Source organism: Taudactylus pleione, unplaced genomic scaffold (genome assembly GCF_031769625.1).
Source record: "Taudactylus pleione unplaced genomic scaffold, aTauple2 ptg000439l, whole genome shotgun sequence".
NCBI classification, from domain to species: domain Eukaryota; kingdom Metazoa; phylum Chordata; class Amphibia; order Anura; family Myobatrachidae; genus Taudactylus; species Taudactylus pleione.
The window spans coordinates 505,643-531,305 of NW_028284841.1; the positions used below are offsets into that span (position 1 = coordinate 505,643).

At 44.4% G+C, this 25,663-nt stretch overlaps 1 protein-coding gene across 3 annotated transcripts; it reads left to right on the forward strand.

The window, feature by feature from the left end:
• Positions 1 to 24,586, forward strand: NPVF (neuropeptide VF precursor). Of its 3 annotated transcripts, XM_088447787.1 has the most exons (4): positions 1 to 51; positions 6,357 to 6,407; positions 12,604 to 13,052; positions 24,270 to 24,586. In XM_088447787.1, the coding sequence occupies exons 1-4, from the start codon at positions 25 to 27 to the stop codon at positions 24,313 to 24,315; spliced, it is 573 nt and encodes a 190-aa protein (XP_088303913.1). In that variant the 5' UTR covers positions 1 to 24; the 3' UTR covers positions 24,316 to 24,586. The 3 variants fall into 3 exon arrangements, with proteins under 3 accessions (XP_088303913.1, XP_088303911.1, XP_088303912.1); XM_088447785.1 differs by lacking the exon at positions 1 to 51 and having other exon boundaries at positions 6,266 to 6,407; XM_088447786.1 differs by lacking the exon at positions 1 to 51 and having other exon boundaries at positions 6,266 to 6,407; positions 24,273 to 24,586.
• The last annotated feature ends 1,077 nt before the right edge of the window (positions 24,587 to 25,663 follow it).

The following is a 25,663-nucleotide window of genomic DNA, read 5'->3' on the forward strand; positions in this document are numbered from 1 at the left end:
AAGATGCCACTACAATGTAAATGAATGCATGACCTGCTCACACAGAAACAGGTATGTGCCAACTACATAAGACACCATCTTAGTGTGTTTGAATAGAAAGCATCCTTCTAGTATGATCTCTCTCCATTAACATGTGAGGGCATGCCCTATGGAGTGGAGTGGACATTGTTTCCATTTTGGTTTGTAGCCACACTCCAACAGTGGAACCTGCGGTATCTGCTTGAAATTCTGTGATGTAGCAATAGGGAGTCATTGTCATGCACAGATGACACTGTCCAGCAGCCAAAAGTGCTGTAACCACCCACAAATTAGCTGTGCTGGAAAAAGTGGTGTCAAAGAATCACATGTCCCATTCCTCATGACCTAACAGCTCACTATGGTCTGTAATTATTTCTTTCATCTTGCTTCACACCAAGGTATCTGGACTTTTGGCAGCTGGAGTCGTGAACAGTGGCAGCCTGGGTTCAGGTCCTGCTTGCGCTAAACTGAACCTATGGCTGGGCCCATTAATTATTAGAAGAGTGACCAGGTTTAGGACACTGGGTCCATAACCTATTAGCAGAGTTGGGGCTTTTAACAGTACTCTGAGCCTTGGGAGTACTGATGGTGTGTGCTGGATTGGTGACGTGTGCAACATAGGATCTGGTGGTATATAGTCCACATGTGAAACAGAGTAACCCAGAGGGGTGTAGTATGGCCGGCGGTTCAAATCCCGACAGTGGCAGCCCGGCAAGGGTGAAGATCCCGATTGCCTCTAAGGTAAGTAACACTAACCTAATTCTACCCCCTAACCCTCCCTTAGGGGACCCTAACCCTAACCTCCCCCCAAGTGCCTATCCCTAATCCTCCCTCTAAGTGCCTAACCCTAACCCCCCTTTCCCCGCTGCCTAAACCTAAGTCCGCCGGGGGGGTGCCTAACCCTAACCTCCCCCCCAAGTGCCTAACCCTAATCCCCCTTCTGCCTCCTAACCCCCCCTTCCCTGCTGCCTAAAACTAAGTCCCCTGGGGGGGTGCCTAACCCTAACCCCCCCTTCCCCTAGCCTAAACCTAACCCTCCCAGGGGGGTGCCGAACCCTAAATCCCCCCGGGAGCCCTAACCTAACCCTCCTCCCCCCGCGGCTGTCCGCGCCCGGCTTACCTTCGTTCGGTATGCCGGGTGTCGGTCTTCCGGCGTATGGTTAATGACAGGCATCAAGTTTTTTACGCCTGTCATTAGTACCAAGCCGGGATTAGAGAGTCTGGAAGCCGGCGCTGGGCATTTAAAGCGTCGGCTTCCAGACTACATCCCATCCAGAGGTTCCCAAAGTCCACCATTACAGTCCAGGTTTTAAGGACATCCATGCTTGAATCCAGATGGTTAAATCAAATTGACAGAGGTACTAATTAAGTCTCCTGTGCTCAAGCATGGATATCCTTAAAACGTGGTCTGTAATCGTGGAGTTTGGGAACCACTGGATTAATGTCTGTCAAATGTCCCTAGTGATCTCCTCAGATATGGGGAAATGTAGATCTAACGTTATCATATTGGTAGCTTTAGCAATGCAGATACTTCCCAATGATTCACCTGACACCTTGGAATGGTAAGCAAGAGCACAGAAACTCCTGATTTGTAGGAGAATATTTTATGCTAAGAAAACCATTGCAATGACATTTAAAGATGAGGGTTGCCAACAAATACATTTTGGGGTACAAACATATTTTGATTGGAACTGGTTGATTAATGTCATTTGAAATGTGTGCTTTTACCCAGTAATGAGAAGCTTTAGGTACCACAGTATATAACGTGTATTTTCAAACTGCTTACAATTATGCTGCTTTTTTCTTTATATAATTTAGCTTTGTTTATTAGCTTTGTATGCTATGTCAGTACTTGTGCTGGCGTGTAAAATTCTTAAATTAAAACCTTTAAAAAACAAAAACGTAATGTGTAACTTCTCATGTAATCCTCTGAAGAAAGACAGCTTTACAGCAGTAATAGTGCGTGAAATATGTTGTATTTTTTATACATGTGAATACATAGTGTTTGCATATCTTTGCTTGGGCAAATAATAGTTTTCCTAGATATTCTACATCATTTCATGCTTGCAAAATGTAATAGCCTTTTAAAAAATGGAAATAAAATGTTCTAAACTTAATAAACTTCAGCTTTTCAACAAATCCATGAAATCAGTTATGGTGGTCCAATGCACATTAGTCTGATATTGCCCCTTTTACAAAGTGAATATGTTTTAAAATAAGATTATCTGGAATTCAGTGTCATAGTATTGTGAGCCTGCATTTATTCGTATGAATATTGCTCCCCCATGTGGGCACGATGGATATTGTAGCTGAAGTATTTGCCAAGCTTAGAATGTAGGCAATGCTATGACAATGACTTGAAACTTCAATTATATATCTATGTTTTTCTTTCTTTACAATTTTCAATAAAAGAGGCGCCAGTTTAATCCAACCCACTAAAGTGCCATCTGCAGGGGGGAATTCCTCACGTGTAAGGCATTCCAGTCTAAGTTCAATAGAGGCATGACTGGCTAGTGAATTTATGATGACACCCCACTAGTATACACCAACAGAAGAGATGTAATAAATCCTAAAAATAACATGGCATCATTCAGGGTGTTTTGTAATATTGTTTTGCCCTAAAGAGTGATGTTTTGGTATTGTTCATTTATAGCAAAAACTGTTTCTTAATGTTGCTAAAACTACAATGTCGGGTCACTGACAATGAACATTTGCAGCTATTTAGGCACGCAGTTGGCCATTCATTCATTTCAATACTATATGCAACTTTATTAGACACATACTACAGTTCAGATCGTGCTCAGTTTTTGTATTTTCTGTGCTCAACGTTCTCTCTGTGGCTCATGTTCCCAGGGATTCTATAGATCTTGCAGATTCACCCAGCAAGACCAAGGATAATACGGTTACAGAAAGTTCTTTCATAAGAAGCCAGCTACACTGAGGCTGTACAGATTCCAGGCAGAAACTAAGAGGTCCTAAAGCAGCTATTCAAACCAGAATTTTGCTTGCAATTGCAAAAACATTAGTTTGACTTACTTAGGTAATGCCAATAAATTTGCAATATCAAGACATAGGCTTTTCCTGTAGTTTATTCAACCAGCACTAGGCTCAGTGAGCCAGTCTTGGTTCTGGAAATATGGGAGACAAAATGAGCAGGGGTCCCCCGTATTTTCCACATCCAGCACCGGACACTATTTAGCGGGGTGTCACAACCTGGGCTTGTTACCCCTGCCGGTGGGTCACTTACCGGTGGTCAGCTCCCTGAGCTCAGTTCGTGTGTCCACTGTCATCCCTGTGAGACGCAGGCTTCATTGTTTCTGGCCTGCTAGGCCGCAGCTCCCATCCAGCCAGTCCAGGAGTACTGCAGTCCAGATCCCCTGATCAATCCGGCCAATCACTGGCCAGCCTGAGTCAGCCGGGAACATCTGATGCTGTTAATCCAATCCTGGCTAACCCACGGGGTATATATTTCAGCTTCTGGCTCTCAGTCCTCGCCAGTACAATGTCTAGCTCAGTCCATACTGAGTGAAGCTCAACTGTGTTCTGGTTTCAATTTAAAACAACAGTATAACATTCCAGCAGCTCCAATAATATTACAATAAAATAACATAAATCATTAGAACACTTGGAGATATATCAAGTTATCAACTTAATCCTACAAAATAAAATTATGCAGGACTTTCCATAGAACATTAATTCCAATATATACTGTATAGGTGATAATTCTCCCAAAGACACTGCTCTCATAGGCCTCTATAATATGTACTGTAATAATGTCCCTGTACATAATGTACCATGCAGCGGTGAAGCAGTGGTGACCTGCTTTTCTAGGTCAACATGGGCTCATCATTTGCCACTACTCTTTGCATGCAGCAATATTACAGAAGTTAGGATAGTAATCTGTTGCATGTGCTTCAATACGATCAACTTGATCATAGGGGGATAGTTAAACTGGATCATTTTTGCTATTGGTGCACAAAGCACCTCTCTGTGTGCTGTAGTGTCTCTGAGTCCTGCATTCCAATCAGTATCCGCCTTGGGACTACGGGATGCTTCTAAATAGGTTGCGGCTGTTTTATATCACCTCCTCTTTATGGAGCCCAGTCCTAAAGTCTATCTACAATATATTTTGGAAAGAGAAAGATGGTCTTTTTATATAATCTCTACAAACTATAAATCCAGTGCTGGTTTGCTGATATAATAAGTCTAATATGCATAGAAAATATCCCATCCTGGTCTTAGCCTTGGCAGAATACTGTGAATATTTAACTAGGGACTATTTGATTATAAAGCAATTTGCACTCTAGGTTTGATGGACCTCTATGACTAGCCTAAAGCTGGGTACACATTAGACCAGGGGTGGCCAACCTGCGACTTTCGAGCCGCATGCGGCTCTTTTGGTTTTGAGTTTGCGGCTGCCCCCACTTGAACAGTGAACGCTGGCCTCTGAAGCGATCAGAGGCTAAAGAAGCCTCTGATCGTTTCAGAGGCCCGCGTTCCCAGTGATGCAGTGTTCGGGTGACGTGATGTGAGGAGCCTGCCCTGCAGGGGACAGTGCATAAGGGGCACAAATACAGGGGGAACTGCATAAGGGGCACAAATACAGGGGGCACTGCATAAGGGGCACAAATACAGGGGGCACTGCATAAGGGGCACAACTACAGGGGGCACAACTACAGGGGGCACTGCATATGGGGCACAACTACAGGGGGCACAGCATAATGGGCACTAGTGCCTAAGAGCCAGTGGGTAGGGGCAGCCTGAGAGCTGAGGGGATGATGCCTGCTTTCATGTTTATGGGGGCAGAGTGGGGCTGTTGAGATAACTCCCCGGGGGGGGGGGGGGGAGGCTGGAGTGACACATGAGGGGCCGCTGCAGTGGCATAGGGGGTGCAATGACACATGAATGTGGGCTGGAATGGCAAGGGAGGGGGCTGAATTGACACATGGAGTATCTGAAGTGTGTATCATGTGAATTTTGCACTTTCAAGGTATTTTATGTAGTTCTGAATTTCAAAATGTATTTTATGTGGATGTGGTTTTTAAAACATATTTTACAGTAGGTGGATCTGGCTTGTTTCAGTGTATTTTATGTTGATCTGGCTTGTTTCAGTATATTTTGTGTGGATCTGGCTTGTTTCAGTGTATTTTATGAGAATGTGGCTTTTAATTTCACTTCAACAGTTACCTCCATGGCGAATGTGTGCGTGCGCTAACAACGTGAACAAACCGGGGTATGACACAGGGTCATGCTCCTGCAGATATCATACCAAAGGCGGGCGCACAAAAATGGGGCGTGGCCTTGTGACATGCTATCGGCTCTTTAACTTGACTACAGATATTTTTGGGCCCTTTGCCACTGACTGGTTGGCCACCCCTGCATTAGACCATGTGTACCCAGCCGATCTATTGTGCGAGACGAACCTGACAGGGGTGCCGACATTGGCAAATGCATACACACTTGCCAGCGACGGCGGGGACGAGGGTAGCTGGGGCCATGCTGCATTCAGCAGCATGGCCTTGCTAGCTACATCCTCAGATCTTTCTGCATGTATAAAAGATCTGAGGATGTGACGGACGACCCGTCGGCATCGGCGTCGTGCATACACACTGGACAATAGGAATGATTTTTTGTTTCGATGCATCGGAATTAGCCAAATCGCTCAAGATATTGTCTAGTGTGCAGGAGCCTTAAGATTTGTCTGAAACACAATGTTTATCCTAGGCAAGAAGTTACTGCGACCTTCCAATTGTTTTGCTAATTTTGCCTATTTCATAATCCCACATCTATGTAGCTTCTTTTCTTTATCTCATTCTATGTCTACAAAAATATCTCATTCTACATTTATGGTTAACAAAAATTGTTGGAGAATGCTTTATGTGCATAAATGAACGTTAATTAAATTATATTTATGCTAATTAAATAATCTATGTAGAAATGAAAATGTGGGCTATGTGCTAATTGAACATAGTTCATGTAGGTCATAATTTGCTGTTCTCTAAAATACTTAATTAATTAGGATACATTTCTTTTACATGTATTTAATGTGTTTGTAAGCTATTTGCAAAAACATTCTTCTAATTCTTTATGATCTAATTGAAGGTTGTTATATTAATGTTTTTATATTAATTAAGACTGAGAAGATACTTAGGAATGTCCTTGTTTGATGCTGCTTTTTTGTGCAATCACTATATAAAATGAAGGAGACCTGGCAACTGGGATTATATAAACAAGCTGAACAAGCTACAGAAATAGGCAGCTTTTCTACCCGTTCCATCATGCTTTTTTCTCTATATACTTTCTCCATTCTTTTTGCATTTTGCATCTGCTCTGATGAGACTCCAATGACAAATCTGGAAAGCCAAGAGAAATACAATGACTTATTCGAGGTAAGGAAACATTCTATTGGCTTGATTAGTATGTACGGTATCAATGGCTATTGTGTATCTGATGACTATGGGTTCTTTGCAAGTCTTGTCCAGAAAAGTAGCTTAATAATGTACAGTATACAGTAGTCTTGTATGACATGATACTGTTTTTACCTATTACAATCTATATAAAGATTTGCATATATGAACACTCTATCTGTAGAGCAATATATGACAGACATATTTGTACCACATAAGAAATACTTAGTTCATTTTCTGATTTTATATTGTTTGCTAAAATAAAAATAAAATAAATAAAAATATTTTTGTCCATCAGTTCCCAGGATGTACAAGATCCAAAATGCATTAGAGTAGAAACTTCCCAAGCCGTGGTACAGTTTTGATCAACTTTATTTTAATTTTGACTATGATACTATTGGTCTACATATTAGTTATATGTTAAGATATAATGATCAGAAAGTTGATAACTTTAAAAAAATTATACTGCATTAAAGTATGATTAATAATTAGTATTAACTGATATATACACATTAGTTTTGTACATGAAGAATCAGGGAACTTGTCTATAAATGAATGGGCGGCCTGTGGCCTAATGCAAACCTTAGCTAGGGTAAACAGCATAATAACATACATTTGTAAATATCAGTTCAACACATACGCACACATATGCAAGGCCCGTCCCAAAAATACATGTCTCTAGAGAGAACAGACATCATTATCCAAGAATCTGCCACACAAACCAAAGCAATGTAGTTTGTTTTATGTGCCCTAGGTTTTTACATTTATTTTAATAATTTATTGTGATAAATACTTCTGGATGTTGCAACTGATTTCCACACCTTAGCTGTATAAACATGAATAAAAAAAAGTGCTTAACCACTTGCCTGGTGTGATCGCATCAGATGCGACCACACCAGACTGGGCTTTCCCTGACAGGGTCGCATCTGATGCGACCAGTCAGAAATGCCCACTAGGTGCCTGCGGGAAGCTAATCTTGTAGTAGCCGCCTACCTGCTGGTCTCTCTGCACCCCTGGCTGTCCCTCCAGTATGTCCCGATCACACCCGGTGGCACCCCCCTCCCAGCGCGGCTGCAGGCTCCAGTGTATCCCGATCACTGTGGCCAGCAGTAATCGAGCAGCCTGCGTGACCCTACTCCCTGCAGTAGTTGTAAGCAGTAGCCACAGCTCATGGTCCCCCCGGAAAGCTGGCGGTGTATGATCTACTCCCGGCGTGGCTGCCTCCTGCTGTGACCCTGGTCAACCCCTCCCCCGGCTCGGCGGCTGATGTGTCCCCAGGCCAGCCCATCCTCCACCCCCTCCTCCTAGCTGCTGCTGCTTTGTGCCCGACCCTCCTTCCCCCTCCTCCTCCCAGCGAGGCTGCTCCGCATGTCCTTGGTGTGGCTGCTTGTGTGAGACTGTGAGTACTACAGCTGGCGGAATCCATAACCCCTCCCTCCTGTTCAAGCTCCACCTCTGTCCTGATCTATATATTATGGATGTGCAGGCTCGGATTAGTTCGTTTTGCACGCCAGGTTCGGATTTTTTCCCTCCAAAAAACGGGACTCAGAAAGAGGCAAAACGTCATCTTTCATGGACAAACATCATCATTCCTGGACAAAAGTTTAGTGTATGTATTTATATATCAGTCCCAATGTAGGCACTCACCAGTCAGATGTAGCCAAAATGATTTATTCCAGTGTTATATCAGAGGCCGAAATGGCGACGTTTCATATCCAGACCTTTTTCAAGCCAACAGCATATATCAAAGGTATACACAATGTACAGCCATAGCTCCAGCATTGTGTATACCTTTGATTGTTGCTGCTGTTGATATATGCTGTTGGCTTGAAAAAGGTCTGGATATGACCAAAATGTCGCCATTTCAGCATCGATATAACACTGGAATAAATCATTTTGGTTACATCTGACTGGTGAGTGCCTCCATTGGGACTGATATTGTTGCCTTCTATCTGGAATACGGACTGGTGTGGCTGGAGTGCACCACTATGCTGGAGATTAATGTGGATGTGAGTGCAGGACTTGGATAAATTTATATATATATATATATATATATATATATATATACACACTGTATATATATATCCAAAAAATGGACCGGCACTCACGGGTTGCTCAAGCCCAACTTAACTGGCTCAGGTGCCTTCATCCATGGTGTATAATGCCTTCCAATGTAGTTAGCATAATTCAACGGCACTCTGAGACTTGTAATAATGGTGTATCCAAAGAGTGTCTTTATTGTCAATTCTATATAGTTCACTTTTCAATTAATTTATTAATTTTATGAGTATTTTCCTGTTATATTTAATAAATTTTTATTTTTTTGAGACTTCTTCAATTTCTTTCCTAGATATAATAAATACTTTCCTGAGTACACCCAATAATATTTTCATATACCATATACTGTACAATTTTAAAAACAGTTTAATTGTCAATAAAACAACTTAAAAGCTTTTCTCACATAATATACAATTCATAATTCACCATTTCATAACAGAAGTTTTTACTTAACAAAGGTTTTTCTTATGTTGTTGCCTTCACATGGGCTAGCTTGTTATCAACCAATCAAGTTCCTTTTGAACAACAGGAACTTTATTTGTTGATAACAAGCTAGCCCATGTGAAGGCAACAACATAAGAAAAACCTTTGTTAAGTAAAAACTTGTGTAATGAAATGGTGAATTATGAATTGTGTATTGAGAAAAGCTTTTAAGTTGTTTTATTGACAATTAAACTGTTTTTAAAATTGTATAAGGTATATGAAAATATTGGGTGTACTCAGGAAAGTATTTATTATATCTAGGAAAGATATGCAAATCGAAGAAGTCTCAAAAAATTTTTTATTAAATATAACAGGAAATATGCTCAGAAAAACAATAAATTTATTGAAAAGTGGACTATATTAATTTGAAAAAATAGGCGCTCCCCAAAAAATCATTCATGTACTCTAAATTCATATACAGTAAGTCCTACTTGCTAAGGACTTTTTTGGGGGAAAAGCAGCCCAGTATCTTTTAAGAAATCTGATCTGATATATAGACATTAATTTATATATGTATAGCACATAATAGGTATTTTACGAATATACATATATGTATATACGTGTGCATAGATGTGTGTGTGTGTGTATATATATATATATATATATATATATATATAAAAAAAATTTCTTTTACAATTTTGTATATAGTTTCTTAGTTATTATTAACATTGATATTATAGATCATTTCATTTTTATTATGGCGGTCCTGTATCGATCAAGACTCGATACGGGGCCTCCGATTAGGGGTGGTATACTATACAGTATACTAGGATTGCCACCGACCATCAATGGTTTGTATGCCATCGATAGTCTATGACAGAGGTTCCCAACCACGGTCCTCAAGGCACACTAACAGTCCAGGTTTTAAGGATAGCCATACTTGAGCACAGGTGACTTAATTAGTACCTCAGTTATTTTGATTTAACCATCTGTGCACAAGCATGGATATTACTAAAACCAGGACTGTTAGGGTGCCTTGAGGACCGAGGTTGGGAATCACTGGTCTATGACAAGTGGTTTTACCATCGCTGATGGGCACCATTGCTGCACCACCTATGGCAGCCCCCCAACTGATGTTAAGGAAACATAGGCAGCTGCAGTCTCAAACAATTCATGGTTTCTATCGATGGCTGAACCCATCACCCATTGATGGTACAGCTGTCAATGGCCATCACTACAGTATACCATAAAAATTGCTATTTTTTATGGTAAACAGTGTTTAAAAAAAAAAGTTTTTTATAAAATCGTGTTAGAAAAGTTTTAAAAAGATGTTCTTGACCTAATTCAATCATAAAAAAATTACAATTTCTGAGTGGGTTTTAGAAAAAATAGTGGCCAGTTAAGTGGTTAATCTGTTCACCAAACTACCTGATGGAGCAGATGTGGGTGTTTATCATTTGAACCAAAATATCTAGATCATAATACATCAATAATATTCAGATGTCCAATAGTTATTAACTTTTCACTGAGCTGGGAAACTATAGGAGATTGTACTATCACTGACAATAGTATTGTCATGGGCTGGTGTAAGCAGAGCATCTCTACATCACTGTTGACAACACAATTATTTGTTCAGCTTGCTCTCTGGGAGTGACCCTTGATTCCGCTTGCTCATTAGCTCCACACATTCAGTCACTCACCACACTCAGTTGTAGTTTCATCTGTGGAACATCACCAGAATTCACCCCTTCCTATTCTTCGACACTACCAAAACATGTATCCATTCCCTCATCATCTCTCATCTATTCTCGACTATTGCAACATTCTTTTTAGGTCTTCCCCTCAGCACTCTCTGTTCTCTTCAACCTCTCCTTAACGCTGCTGCAAGACAGATATTTTTTTACGTGGCTCTGTCTCACCTCTCTGCCAATCCCACCACTGGCTCCTTATCCCTTAAAGGACCTACAGTAGTATTCCGCTCAGCCGGTTTCCATCACCACTCCTCCCCACTGATTATCACTCACTCTTACCCAGTGCTCGAAGTGGGAATTTAGAGATGGGAGTATGGAGAATGAATCTCCCCCCTTGGGCCCTTGCTTCCATATCACCCCATTGTACTTTTCACCACCCACCCTCATACACTTATCTCTGCCTGCTCCCTTCTCTCACACCCTGCCCTTCTCACTTACTGATTCCCTCTCTCTTTCACCCCCTACAATACTAACTGCCTGCCTCCCACTGTCTGGTCCTCTCTCTATTCCCTCTCTCACATCCTCTCCTCTCTCTACTTCCCTCTGACCTGCGCTGCTGGAATGGAGCCACCGGAAGCACCGGGTCCTTGTTGCTGCTGCAGTAATGCAGTGCAGTTTACACTAATTCGGCGTCACTGTGAGCCAATGAGATGCAGCTACTTGGCAGCTTCCTATTGGCTGGCGGCCAAGAGCCCCGCGATTGGCTGGCGGCTGCGAGCCCCATGATTGACTGGCGGCTGCGAGCCCCGTGATTGGCTGGCAGCCAGTGTGTGCTGCTTACAGTGCAGCTGGGACCGGATGCTTTCTCCTGGCTACATGCCAGCGTCACCGCTGCCGCAGATCGAGATCTCTACACGTTTCCGCCGTTTTTCCAGCTGGGATGTCATACTGGATCCCAGTGCTGGTGTATTCTCTACTGCGGCTTAAATTAAGTGGAGCCGGGAAGTGGCGGTATGTCATACCGCTGTATACCGCCCCACTTCAACCACAGCTCTTACCGCAAAGACTTCTACCACGCTGCCCCAAACCTACGCTTTCTATTTTCTGGTAAAAATAATGGTAAGAAATGGTTTTAAATGAAAAGTGGAAACATTAACTGTATATTTAAATGAGGGCATTACAAATTCATTATCCCTTATTGAAATTTTTACTGTAAATACAGATTAGAATTGAAACATTTAAAGGGACAACACACTGAACAAAAATCTGTAATGTAGGGTATAATATGTATCTTGTCTTGTTAAGCTGACCATACACCAGACCAACTTTCTTCCAACCATCCAACTAGTTGGTTGGTTGGAATTAAAATCCGGTAATATATGGGAGCAAATGACAATCAGTAATTTGCTCCCAATCACCACAAAACACTAAAAAAAAGTAATTCAGTCAAGTGGGTTAAATCTGTTTGAACAGAAGCTTTCGTCTGTTTTCCAGTGTTTGGGAGCAAAGGGCTGATTGTAATTTGCTCCCATACATTACCGGATTTTTATTCCAACCAACCAACTAGTTGGATGGTTGGAGGAAAGTTGGTCTGATGTATGGACAGCTTTAAGAAAGAAATGCTTTAATAGACAAGTTATTGATTTGAATTGGTTGCTAGTAATGTATTTCAATAAGAAATATAAAAGCTACACTTTAATATATTATTAAAATATACAGAAAAATAGTTATAAGGATTAGAATGGATAGGTTTTATCCAATATGCCCAAATTCTAAAGCGATCTTGTTACTCTAACCGAGTATCAGGATTGACCTATAAGTGCCAGCTTTAGAATTCCAAATATAGATACTGTACATAAATAGACAAATTAAAGGCAATACAGTTTCCATCCTTTAAACATAAATGCTACCCCTTATACAACTAAATCTAGTCCCCTGAGAAGAAAACACATTTATAAACATATTTGTGGTTTTGTTTTTGTTTCTTTTTAACTTATTTTGTACAGTCCAGAGAAGATTTCCAAAATCAGAGAAATGCTAATTCTGATGAGTATCGATACTGGAGACCCAATAGCATAAGTGAGATGAGCTCCCCTATAATGAGTAAGTACACTCGCATGCCGATACAGCTGGATAGAGAATTACTTGAAGAAAGAAGCCTGAAGCCTGCTGCAAATCTGCCACTACGATTTGGAAGAGCATCTGATGAGAAAATAGCAAAGAGCTTTCCAAACCTACCTCAGCGATTTGGGAGATACATATCTGGCAAGGCCAACATCCAGTCAGTGGCTAACTTGCCCCAGAGGTTTGGAAGGTCACAATATGGTGGAAATTTCCATCAGTCCCTTGGTTCATTACCACTTCAGTTTGGAAGAGCAACACATCTCCAAAAACTACAATATAAATTGAGTTCCCATCCACTAAAAGTGAAAAACTCTGATGAAGATAATGACAGGTAAGCAATGTCGTCAACATAAACTGTTATTATGCTATACTATGCCACTACTTTATCAGTATTAATTATGAATAGCTGCTCTTACTACAGTATTTAAGTCCCATAGTGAAATCAGAGGCCATTTCTGGTGACGATAAAACCATCAAAACAAATTAATTATTTTTACATACTAGCATTAATTTACTAACCTTTATTTAAATAACATCTGCGTATTACATAGTAATAATTTACTTATTCACTTTCATAGGCAAACGCAGGGGGGGGGTTCCGTCTGCCTGGAAACCCCCCTCCCCAGCACACACGACCACAGTAGAAATAGTAATATAATAAAATTTTGCTAGTGTTGCATGTTCTTCTCAGTATCACAAATGAAATAATTAACACCACCTGTGGATCTTTTACCATGTATCAGTCAGTAATAAATAACCTGTGCACCAACTAGGAGATCTGGAAAACATGCACTATTAGGGATGCACTGCTATAGAGCCCAATATGTACATATATATATGTCCAGGGCAGTGCTAGGTTCTTCTGCTGCTCCCCCAGACTCCCGGACTTGCTCCCATGCTCTGGAATGGTGCCCACATCTAAAATAAAAACATCCAGCTCAGGAAGGATGGCCCTACTGCCGCATCTAATGGCTTATTGTGATCGCTGGTCCTGTATATGCTGGAATTATGATACACAATACACTTTGTATGATGCATATTAAAACTGGTTGACCCTAATCCTGCCCTCTTCATGGACAGGCCACATTCGCTCTAAAATCAAGCATTTGGAAACCCCCGACTAGAAATCCTGCGTTTGCCACTGACTTTACTCACTGCCCCAGTATATTCACTACTACACAGATTCCCTACCAAATGGACAGACAAATACACAAATTTGGGTTAAATTTGTCTGAAGCCAAGTAACCTACTAGTATGTCTTTGGGGTGTGGAAGGATACCTTGAAATAAAGCACACAAACATGATTGAGAACAAACAAACACCACATAAATAAGAGCCTGATCAGAAAAAGAGCCTGGTCGGAATCAAACTCCTGTCCATGTGCTGTGAGCCAGCAATGCTAACCATAATGTTATATTATATATGTGATATATCTTAGAACAACAGATCACATTTATTGCCCATTAAAATATTGTATATGTTTATATGACATATTAGGTGCTAATATATGGGAAAACATACACTAAGGGACCTATTCCTATTTATTAAAGTATATTTGTGGCATATTTCTGGCGATACCCACAAATATTAAGTATCCCCAGGATGTATGCACCCACAGGAGCTCAGCTGAGGGGGCTAAGGAGGAAATAATATGATCGCAATGTGATCACATTACTTATCAGTGCTAGTCGGGATGGGCTTCTATTGGAGACCCTGTCCCAGCGACACACCAATGGCACAATTGTGGAGTTAAGGAATCTTTATTTTCGGGTGCTGGCTGCAAATAATAATAAATATATCCCCCTCAAAGACAATCTCACTCAAATGCCTACAGTAAGCATAAGCAGCAAAGTGACTAACAGCAGAAGCAGGGGTACAGATAGGGCTGCTGACAAATCCAGCACAGACTGGTGGCCCAGATGCTGGGTAGAGGGATAATCAAGTAGGTACGTGGCCAAGCCCAGACAAGTTTCTCTTGTGCCAATGCTTTGGGGCAGCACACACCAATGTAGACATGGCTCAATTTCCCTCCCAGCGCCCCTGGGTACAAGTATTGGTCTGGTGGTCTCCTCTTCAATGTATTTTACTTTCACCATGTGGAGAGGAGTGAGCTCTATGCTCTGTCTCCTCTGGTTACTTTTGGGCATGGACTGCTGATTCTGCGGTCTCGGGCCAAATGCGCTACTATGTATGTATGTGCAAAGTCCCTGCAAATTCTTATCCTTCATCCTTTATAGTGCGAGGACCTGCCCACCAAGTGCTCCTGCAAAGGAGTGTTATTTATATTAGTGGTGCTACACCACCACTGGTGGGCAGCATAACCGTACAGCTACCACTGTCACCACTGGTTATACAATATATCCTTTACCCTGCATATACCCCGTATGCTCCTGGCTGTGTCTGTATTAAACCTGTGTTTCCTGAATAGATTTTATTACCAGTTAAGTGCATCTTCGTGTGGACTCACACTTGTCATACTTTGCCAACACACCAATATGTCTAAACCCTTATAGCACTGTTTATAAATAAGTACAGCATTATACACGGCAAAAAAGTCTTATGCTTTTGATGTGATTTTCAAGCTCATTTGATCTACCTGACCGATGTTCAGACGTTTCCCTTTGTATTACCAGTGATTGTGAAATCGTGATTGTATGAAGTCACTTCAAGATCTTTTACACCTGTCAGACCAATGGTCCTTTGTCAGATTGTCTGAAAAAACCTTTCAGTGTATGGACAGCTTTGGTCAGACTGTACAGAGAACTACATGTCTCTGTCAATGTACACTCAATATTAGTTTGAGCTACAAGCTATCATATTTGAACAAAGTATTGTAAACAGTTTTTCAACAAAAAAAAAAATACACTAGAAATTTTCAGTAAGTAATAGGGTTAGGAACACTGTCATTCATAAACCTTATGCCAGCAGCGATCTTTGGCTTACCATGCGTTATTCCCAGTGTCCAGGGTTTCCCTGTGACATAATCCATTCTCAACCTGAATGCTCAAAAGCATATGGTCTAATTAGGAAAGTTGTCAACCCACACTGCTTCTTTATCTGAGCAAGATCACCTGTCACCATTTCCAGGTTCTGTCCCACTTCCTGGATGTTGCCCAGAAAAATCAGTCTGCCGTAATGCTTGCATGTTACTTGTATTATTGGAAATGACAAATCCTGAGAGTCTTAGCGGGATAAGCCATTTTGTGATCACATCCCTGAGTTTTTTAAACAGATTGGCACCAGTATGTCTCTTAGTGAAGCCAATGCTACAGAGAATAGCCTGCATTTGAATGAGCTGGCATTGTGTGATACATATTGCTGCTGCTAAAGGCGGTACACCCATCCAGTTGGCTGTTATAGTCATGTAATCTTTAGTTTGACTAGTATCGCTTGTCCACATATCTGTAGTGAAGTGGCTAGTCAGTACAATGGCATTCTGGGCAAAGAATATATTTTTTTTAATGTCCTGGTACAGGTGAGGAATTGTTGTTCTGGTAAAATAGAATTGAGATGGAATTTGGTAGTGTGGACACATGACCTCAACTAATGGTCTAAAACCAGATGCATTGATGGCAGGTATTGAACACAGATCTAATGCTTACATAGGCATCTTGGCTTCAGTGATCTGCTGTGCAATAGGATGGCAGCTGTCATACCTGGTTCCTCTTGCTACAGCTTGTTTCACAATAAATTGTTTTTGAAATTACTAGTCTTCTTGGTCCCCTTCTGTGATGAAGATTCACCCCAAGCAGCAGCAACCTTAGCATAAGGATTCTTCTTGGGAATCGTGGATAGGGGAGGAGGCAGTTTGCCTCTGCAAATTGGGTGCAGGAGGACTACCTCCGATTAATGAGGAGATTGATGATGAAGATGTTGGCAGTGAAGATTGCATGTGCTGGGATCTATCCATACTGCTGGTAGCTGATGCTGGACTGCTTGTTTTATTTTACATGATTTTCCAGATTTCGATACATAAATTTGCATGAACTCACTGCAAATTATGTAACAGGGAGGAGGTGCCTAGATGGTTAATGAAACAGTAGCAGCAGAACCACCACTCACAAAGAAAACCCAAGGTCTGAGCTTTTTCTTGCCACTGCATATTAGCAATTTTACATTTTTCGGCAGTAACTTTTCCCTCATAGTTAGAGGTGGTGTTTTCTTTAAGATTGTGAAAATATGAGATATGGCAAGAACTTACCCTTGTTATCTCTATTTCTACGAAGTCCATAGGGTTCCACAGGATACCTTGGGGTATAGGTGTGACGTCAGTCATCGGGCACCAAAGAGTTAAGCTTTCAGCCTCCCAGGATGCACTAGGTCCCCCTCCTATACCCCGCCCCCGAGCCAAGGCATCTCAGTTAGTTACCAAGCCATAGGCCGGAGGAGGAGAAGGAAGAGAGAGAACAAAGATCTGGACACATACAAGAATCACATTCTCACCAGAGGGAGACGGAAAACCGGTGACCAGAGCAAAGCCCATCTGCAGCACAGGTGCGACAGGGCGGGAGTCCTGTGGAACCCTATGGACTTTGTAGAAATAGAGATAACAAGGGTAAGTTCTTACCATATCTCATATTTTCTACTTCAGGGTCCATAGGGTATCCACAGGATACCTTGGGGATGTCCCAAAGCAGTATACTTTAAGGGTGGGGACGCTCCTGTGCAGAAAGGAGAATCCGCCGCCCGAAGGAAGCATCCTGAGAGGCGAAGGTGTCAAACCTGTAATACCTCACGAAGGTATGGACAGAGGACCACGTAGCAGCCTTGCAGATCTGGACTGCAGAGGCACCACGTCGAGCTGCCCACGAAGGACCCACAGACCTAGTGGAATGAGCCTTCACAGAAGGAGGAACCGGCAGGCCTTCATGAAGATAAGCTTCAGAAATAGCCATACGGATCCAGGCTGCCAAAGTTTGCTTTGAAGCAGGCCAACCCTTTTTACGGAAGCCATAGAGGACAAACAAAGCGTCCGACTTCCTAAACGAAGAAGTGCGGTCAACATAAGTCCTTAAGGCCCGCACGACATCCAAAGAGGCCTCACCCACGGAAAGACCCGGTGAGTTAAAGGCCGGAACAACGATTTCCTCGTTAACATGAAACTGGGAAACAACTTTGGGAAGAAACTCGGGCCGAGTGCGGAGCACTACCCTGTTCCCATGAAAAACCAAGAAAGGGGGTCTACAAGAAAGAGCCCCTAACTCAGAAACACATCTGGCCGAAGCAATAGCCAGAAGGAAAACAGTCTTAGCTGTTAGCCATTTAAGATCCACTGAGCCCAGTGGTTCAAACGGCGGTCCTTGGAGAGCCCTCAGGACCACAGCCAAATCCCAAGGCGCCACAGGTGGAACAAAGGGCGGCTGAATGCGGACAACACCTTGCATAAAGGTGCGCATATCCGGGATTGTAGCAATCCTACGGTGAAACCAGACAGACAGGGCCGAAACCTGTACCTTCAAAGAAGCAAGGCGAAGCCCATGATCTAGTCCCGCTTGTAGGAAGGCGAGAATCCGAGACAGACGAAACTCCCGCGGTGCATAACCTCTCGGTCGACACCACTGGAAGAACGTATGCCACACGCGATGGTATATCCTCGCGGAAGACGGTTTCCGAGCTCGCAACATGGTACGCACCACAGAGCTGGAAAACCCCCGGGACCTCAGCATAGCCGTCTCAACAGCCACGCCATCAAAGACAGCCGAGTCAGGTCTGGGTGAAGACAAGGACCCTGAGATAGAAGGTCCGGTCGTAGCGGCAACCGCAGAGGACTGACCACGGACAGACCCTGAAGGTCTGAGAACCAGTGCCGTCTGGGCCACGCGGGAGCTATCAACAGGAGCGTCCCTCCTTCCTGTTTGAATTTCCAGATTACCCGTGGAAGAAGGGAGACCGGAGGGAACAAGTATGCGAACCGGAACGTCCACCGGACGGACAGAGCATCCACCAGAGACGCCCCTTCGTCTCTTGTGCGAGACCCGTACACCGGCAACTTGTTGTTGTGCCGGGACGCCATGAGGTCGATCTCTGGAAGACCCCACCTGTCCACCAGCAGTTGAAAAACATCCGGGTGCAGGGACCATTCCCCCGGATGAACGTCCTGGCGACTTAGAAAGTCCGCCTCCCAATTTAGCACTCCCGGGATGAAGACCACTGATATGGCCGGAAGATTGCGCTCCGCCCAAACCAGGATCCGAGAGACCTCTACGAGAGCCGCCCGACTGCGGGTTCCTCCTTGCCTGTTTATGTAGGCCACGGTGGTAGCGTTGTCCGACTGGACCTGTACCGGGTGACCCTGGAGAAACCGATGTGCCTGCTGGAGAGCATTGAAGACCGCACGGATTTCCAAGATATTTATGGGAAGCTCCGCTTCTGTCGGCGTCCACCTGCCCTGGTACAAGTGTGGACCCAAAACCGCTCCCCAGCCCCGAAGACTGGCGTCCGTTGTCAACAGGACCCAATTTGGAACCCAGAACGGACGTCCCTTGTTGAGGTGGGTCGTCTGTAACCACCAAGCAAGGGACAGGCGAACCTCCGGGGTGAGCACAATCGTCTGGGACTTCAGAGACTGAGGCAGCCCATTCCACTTGGACAGGATCAGGTGCTGCAGAGGTCTGGAGTGAAACTGGGCGTATTCCACCATGTCGAACACCGACACCATGGAGCCCAGTAACCTCATCGCCGAGTGTAGGGACACCCGGCGGCTGTGCAGACAACTGCGCACCCTTGACTGTAAAGCAGAGATCTTGTCCTCCGTCACGAAGATCCTTTGCTGTCCCGAGTCCAATAAGGCTCCAAGATGCAGAATCCTCCGAGACGGGATTAGAGTGGACTTCTGCCAGTTGATTAGCCAGCCGTGCCGTTGCAGCAGTGCAATGGTCAGGTCCAAGTGGCGTAACAGGAGCTCTGGAGATCCTGCCACCAATAACAGGTCGTCCAAGTACGGCAACATGCGGACTCCCTGCAGCCGCAGAGAAGCCGCCATGACCGCCATCACCTTGGTGAAAACCTGTGGTGCTGTCGCCAGGCCAAAAGGTAACGCCCGACACTGGAAGTGGTCGCTGCGGATTGCAAACCTGAGGAACTGTTGATGGCGCAAAAGAATAGGGACATGCAGGTAAGCGTCCTGTATGTCCAATGACACCATGTAGTCCCCAGGTTCCAGCGCCAGAATGATGGACCGTAGGGTCTCCATCCAAAACTTCGGTACCCGCAAAGACCTGTTGAGTGCTTTGAGGTTGAGAATCGGACGATACGACCCATTGGGTTTCTGTACCAAAAAAAAGATTTGAATAGAAACCCTGGCCCCTCTGGGAGAATGGAACAGGCACTATAACTCCAGCCTGGAGCATAGTGTGCAATACCTTCCGCAGCTCCGTAGCCTTGTTCCGGTCTGATGGTAGACCCGTGTTGAAGAATCGAGCCGGGGGTCTGTGCCGGAAGGAGAGGGCGTACCCGTGGGAGACCACCTCCAGAACCCAAGTGTCTGTCGTAGTGGTCGACCAACACTGGGCGAACTGCAGCAGGCGGCCTCCCACCCTGGGATCCCCCAAAGGGAGGCCCGGACCGTCAGGCCGCAGGCTTGTCATCTGGCTTGGGGGCCGGACGTCTGGTACTCCGTGTCTGCTTCCGGGGCTTGACCAATTTCTTAGGGCCAGCCTGTCAAGGAAACGACTGTGGTTTGGGCCTGCCCTGGGCCCTAGATGACCGAAAGGACGATGGTCAAGAACCAGAAGGAGCAGCGGCCAACGGGAGAAAAGCCGATTTGGCTGCCGCCAGCGTGGCCACAATCTTATCCAGATCCGGACCGAAGAGAACTTCTCCGGTAAACGGCAATGCCTCCAGACCCTTTTTGGAATCTGCGTCCGCTTTCCAGGATCGCAGCCAAAAGGTGCGACAAGCAGCTACCGCTGCTGAAGAAATCCTAGACACCAGAGTACTAATGTCTAGGGCCGCCTCGTTGATGTAGGTGGCCGAATCACGGAGATTGCCAATCAACTCTGCCTGTTCGGCCGGACAGTCGGAATCAAAAGAAGCCTCTAATGAATCCGCCCAGCGCTCCATCGCTCTGGCAACCCAGCAAATGGCCATAGCCGGCCGTGCTGCCCCCCCGCAAGGGAATAAGCGGACTTCAGGCAGATCTCCACCTTGCGGTCCGTAGCATCCTTAAGGGAGGACATGGATGGCATCGGCAATGTGGCACTACGGACAAGACGGGTCACGTGAGAATCCACCTGTGGAGGGGATTCCCACTTTGCAAAATAATTATCCACGAACGGATAAGCCACCGCCAGGCGTCTCTGCGGCTGGTATCTTTTGCCAGGCTGTTTCCACGCCTCCTCTAAATGGTCCACCAACTGACCCGAAAGAGGAAAGACTGTGGCATCGCCCTTCACATCTTTGAAAAAGGCATACTTAGATTTAGCCGCTGGTGGAACTTCGTCCTCAATCACCAAGGCTGTGCGGACCGCCTGAATAAGTCCAGGAATATATACTTTGGACTTAGCATCAGCGTCCTTAGCATGGAGAGGTTCCTGATCGTAAGGATCCAGAATCTCCCCATCATCAGACATCCCCTCGTCATCCTCATAAGGAGCCGACAGAGACGCCACCGGCCGTTTATGTGGCCGCATCACAGACTCCCCTTGCAACACATCCGACAAGTGCTGTACAGAACTCGTCAGGGAGTTAACCCACGCTGGCTCCTGAGAAACCGGGAGCGGGGAAATAGGGAGACTGTGGGGTACCACCAATTGTCGTGGGAAACCCTGCATGGGTGACGACACCACTGACTGCTGGGACAAACCCATCGGTGTAAACGCGGGCTGCGGAGCTAACTGGCCCACTAAGGCTGTAAGCGCTTGAGCGAAACAAGCCCAGGGCGGCTCCTGTACCGGTGCAGTAACCGTAAGAGGCCGCGCCATAGACAAACACTGCCGGCAGAGGCCCTCCGCGCTACCCTCCCCCTCCACTAACGGTACTTTACACGTAGTATACTGTAGCCGGAGGGGAAAATCACTTTCAGACATGATGGCACCACGTATGTGACCCCTCTCACCAATTATATATTTAAGAGGCGAGAGACCACCCTGCAGCACCGCACCGCAAGGGCTTAGCAGAAAAAAACAGGGACAGTATAAAGCTGACAGTTTAGAAAAAAAGTTACAGGCAGCAGCGCTAGCACAGTCACATACAATGCAGAGAAATAACTTCCTGCACTAACAGTGCTGATCACTCAACTACACAGACACAGGGCCTGGTAGGACACAGCGCTGCATACACAGACCTGACCACAGCGGAGGAGAGGTATGCGGGGGGACCCAGACCACGATGCTTCAAATGCAGGCTTCCAGCAGCGTTCACCATGCTTCAGAAAAGATGGCCACCGAGGAGCAGAGAGAAGGCTGGCCTGGGGGAGGAGCGCTGGCACAGGGCCAGTCAGCACAGTGCAGAGAGGGCTGTGTGCAGCGGGGGAGGCGCCGGCTGTGAGACAGGGAAGGCGCGCTCCCCTGGCATGCATTTAACCCCTGGGACGCCGCAGCGCTACCGCTCTGCTGCGGTCCGCTGTCCCAGGGGGTAGTGGAAAGCGCAGGTTGGTCGCCTGGCTCCACGCTGCAGCCAGTCCCCAGGGAGCCCCCTGCCTGGGGACTTAGGACCATGTGACCAGCGGGGACCCACCGCGGGACCCCGCTGCTTACCTCTGTCCCCCTTGAATCCGGCCATGGTCCGGAACATCTGGGGTCACCGCTAGCTGTGACCCCAGATGTCCACCAGCATCCCCGGATCAGTACCGGCGTTCTGGTACCGGCGGGGTGTAGGGAAGACAGCATGGACGTCAGGACTGACTGTCCATGCTGTTCATCCAGATGTGCAGCCACAGCTGCATGAAGAAAAAGCTTCAGGGGCTCTTCTAAGCCCCCCTCTAGCAGGTGCCTCCGACTATGGCCGGGCACCAAACGAAACTGAGATGCCTTGGCTCGGGGGCGGGGTATAGGATGGGGACCTAGTGCATCCTGGGAGGCTGAAAGCTTAACTCTTTGGTGCCCAATGACTGACGTCACACCTATACCCCAAGGTATCCTGTGGAACCCTATGGACCCTGAAGTAGAAATACTGTTTAGATTTGAGGTGCCCTTTCATAAAATGTCTTTCCCTTTGACCTCCTTTTGTAGATGTTAAAGAAGTAATATCACTGCCAGCAAAAGTACTTGGTTGCTCCAGCTCTTCTATCGACTGATCCATGATTGGATTTATTTTTTACAACAGGACAAGAGAAAAGCTACTGTAGTTGAACTTAACTGCCACCATACCAAGTGAACGTACAATGAGATAGGGAATTTAGGAACTGGAGATTTTTGTTGAAACCAAAAACATAAAATGCCTATTTTCCACTTATAATTTTTAGGCTGCAGCTGACAGGGACACATCTATACCCACTAAGTACAGTAATATATGCTGCCTCTACAAGACACACACTCTTGAAATAATAACATTTTTATTGAATTATAATAAGAGACTTGAAATGTTTTTTTAACACTGGCAAAACAAAAATGCCTTGTTTCCACTTATTATTTTTGAGCTGTAGCTGACAGGGATATGTCTTCACCCACTAAGTATAGTAATATATGCTGTCTGCGAAACACACACTCTTGAAAATATAAAAAGACATGAAAAACACTAGCAAAAAAAAAAGTCTTAAATTATTATTTTTATTATAAAAGGAATAAGTCTTCTTTCATTGGGGTGCAGCTCACTCAGACACAGCACAGTAATTTATTAACAAATAAGATTAAAGTTGAGATAACACTGTTTCTGCCCTCATACACAAGTGACTGCAATGCAGTGTATATATTGTATTGTCAGAGATACTGATCTATCCTTGTGAAAAACAAGTGCAAGCTCATTTTAACAAACATACACAAACACAACAGCCTGTTTGCAGCACAAGAATGCAGGTTCTTCTATGTCTGACAAACACACATTAGCCTGTTTGCATTGCAGTGCATTGGATTGCAGATGTTGCTAGTTAGTGTGTCTGACAAACACACATACACAGTGACAAAGATGCCTGCAGCCAGTCACCTTTCCCACCTACTCCCCATCTACCTACTACTACAACTCTCTCTGTCAGCCTAATGGCATTGTCTAAGACCAACTAAAGCCTGCACCCTCTCCCTACACTCTCTTATCTCAAATGGCGCCTGATCACGATGAAGGGACTGCTATTTGCGACCTAAGAAATATGAGATCTGAGATTTAGGGGAAAAGTACATTTTTCCTTGTTCCGAACTCTGAGCTTGGTGGGAAGAACCAAGTTGGGACTCAGATCCACTAAGAAACACCAAGTTCTGGTGTGTCCGGTTTCCTGACAAACAGAACCGCTCATTTCTACTTTATTTTAACAGACTGTTACCAATATTTGCAATGCACTTACTAGTGTGATTCTTTATAAAAATATTTTTATCATTACATGGTGCATATGTTTTTCAGCACTATAAATATAACTTCACTGTAAAAGCAAAAACTATCTATTTTTTGTTTGTAATTTCAGAAGACAGGTGGTGACGTATGATTATGAGCATGATCTTCAAATGTAGCAGCTGTAACCTGTGGATCTTACCCATAAACGAGAGGCAGCTGCAGGATACCATACCAGCTTCAAGCACCCATCATCTATATGAGACTGTAATTTGTTGGCATGGCCACAATCTTTGCACAGAGTTGTGTGATCAGGTTCATGTTGGATGTATAAACCACTTTCAAACCTGAATAACAGCAATCAAAGTGCGCAGCAAAGTAAAACTCAACTGTAAACGTATATTTACTTAAGCCAAAAGTAAAGTAAAATTCTTAAATATTGTACTTCAAATAAAATGAATAGAGAAAATAAAATGTCAGTGTCTTTCTTTTGTATGAGTTCATTAGTCAATGTAAGTTATTTTTTATTCAAAATATTGTCAAAATATCATAATAAAAATAATAAATGAAATATATAGTGCTTTTCAAGCCATAGGACTTGTTGCATAACAATGTATAACTACATATGAAAAGCTTGTAAATCTGAGACGCATTATAGTGATTATTGCAAAAAATGCAACTTCCTCTACATGGTTAGAAGTGGAGTGTGCTTCTGCTCCAACAACATGACTCCTCAAGAGACACTTCTGTTCCCTTACCAAGATGTGTAGCACCATCTTGTTTCACTGACTATGGCCCTCATTCAGAGCCACTCGCTATCGGCAGTACGCTCGTTACGAGTGATGTTCGCACATCTGCGCATGCGTACGGTTTTTAGTACGCATGCGCGAACCATTCAGTGCGGCCGAAAATTATTTGTACGCAATATAGCGAGTGCCTGCTATTTTGAGTGACAGAATGAGGCGTACGTGGGTGGTAACAGGGGAAGGTGCTTGAAAACGGGGAGTGGAGATCCGATCGCAGGCGTGCTTAAAGGTCAAAACGGGCGTTTTATGGGTGTGCATAATTAATATAGCAGCGTCAATGACCACGTCACTTGGTTTTTTTTAACTCAGAACTGCTCGCAAAATAGCGGTTGAAAAAACCAACCACAAGAATAGCGAGCAGTTCATATCCTGTTCGATGTACTCGATTAATCTAATAAATAACGGACATGACGTATGGTGCGAGCGGCCAGGGGGCGTTTTTAAGAAATAAAAGAGCGTATGTTTTGCTCGCTCGTTCAGACTTAGAGGTGTGAACAGACTGCAATGTGCGAACGGATCATTTGCATAGCCACCCCTTGTTTTTGAACGAACGAACGCAAATAGCGAACGGCTCTGAATGAGGGCCTATGAGCGATACAATGGAGTACAGCTATCCTCCTCTTCTCCTCCAGTAACAAGTGGTTACTGGTCCTGAGACCAGTAACCACTTATTACTGCTTATGTTGCTGCAGTACATAAGACAGTCACCAGTTGGTGAACA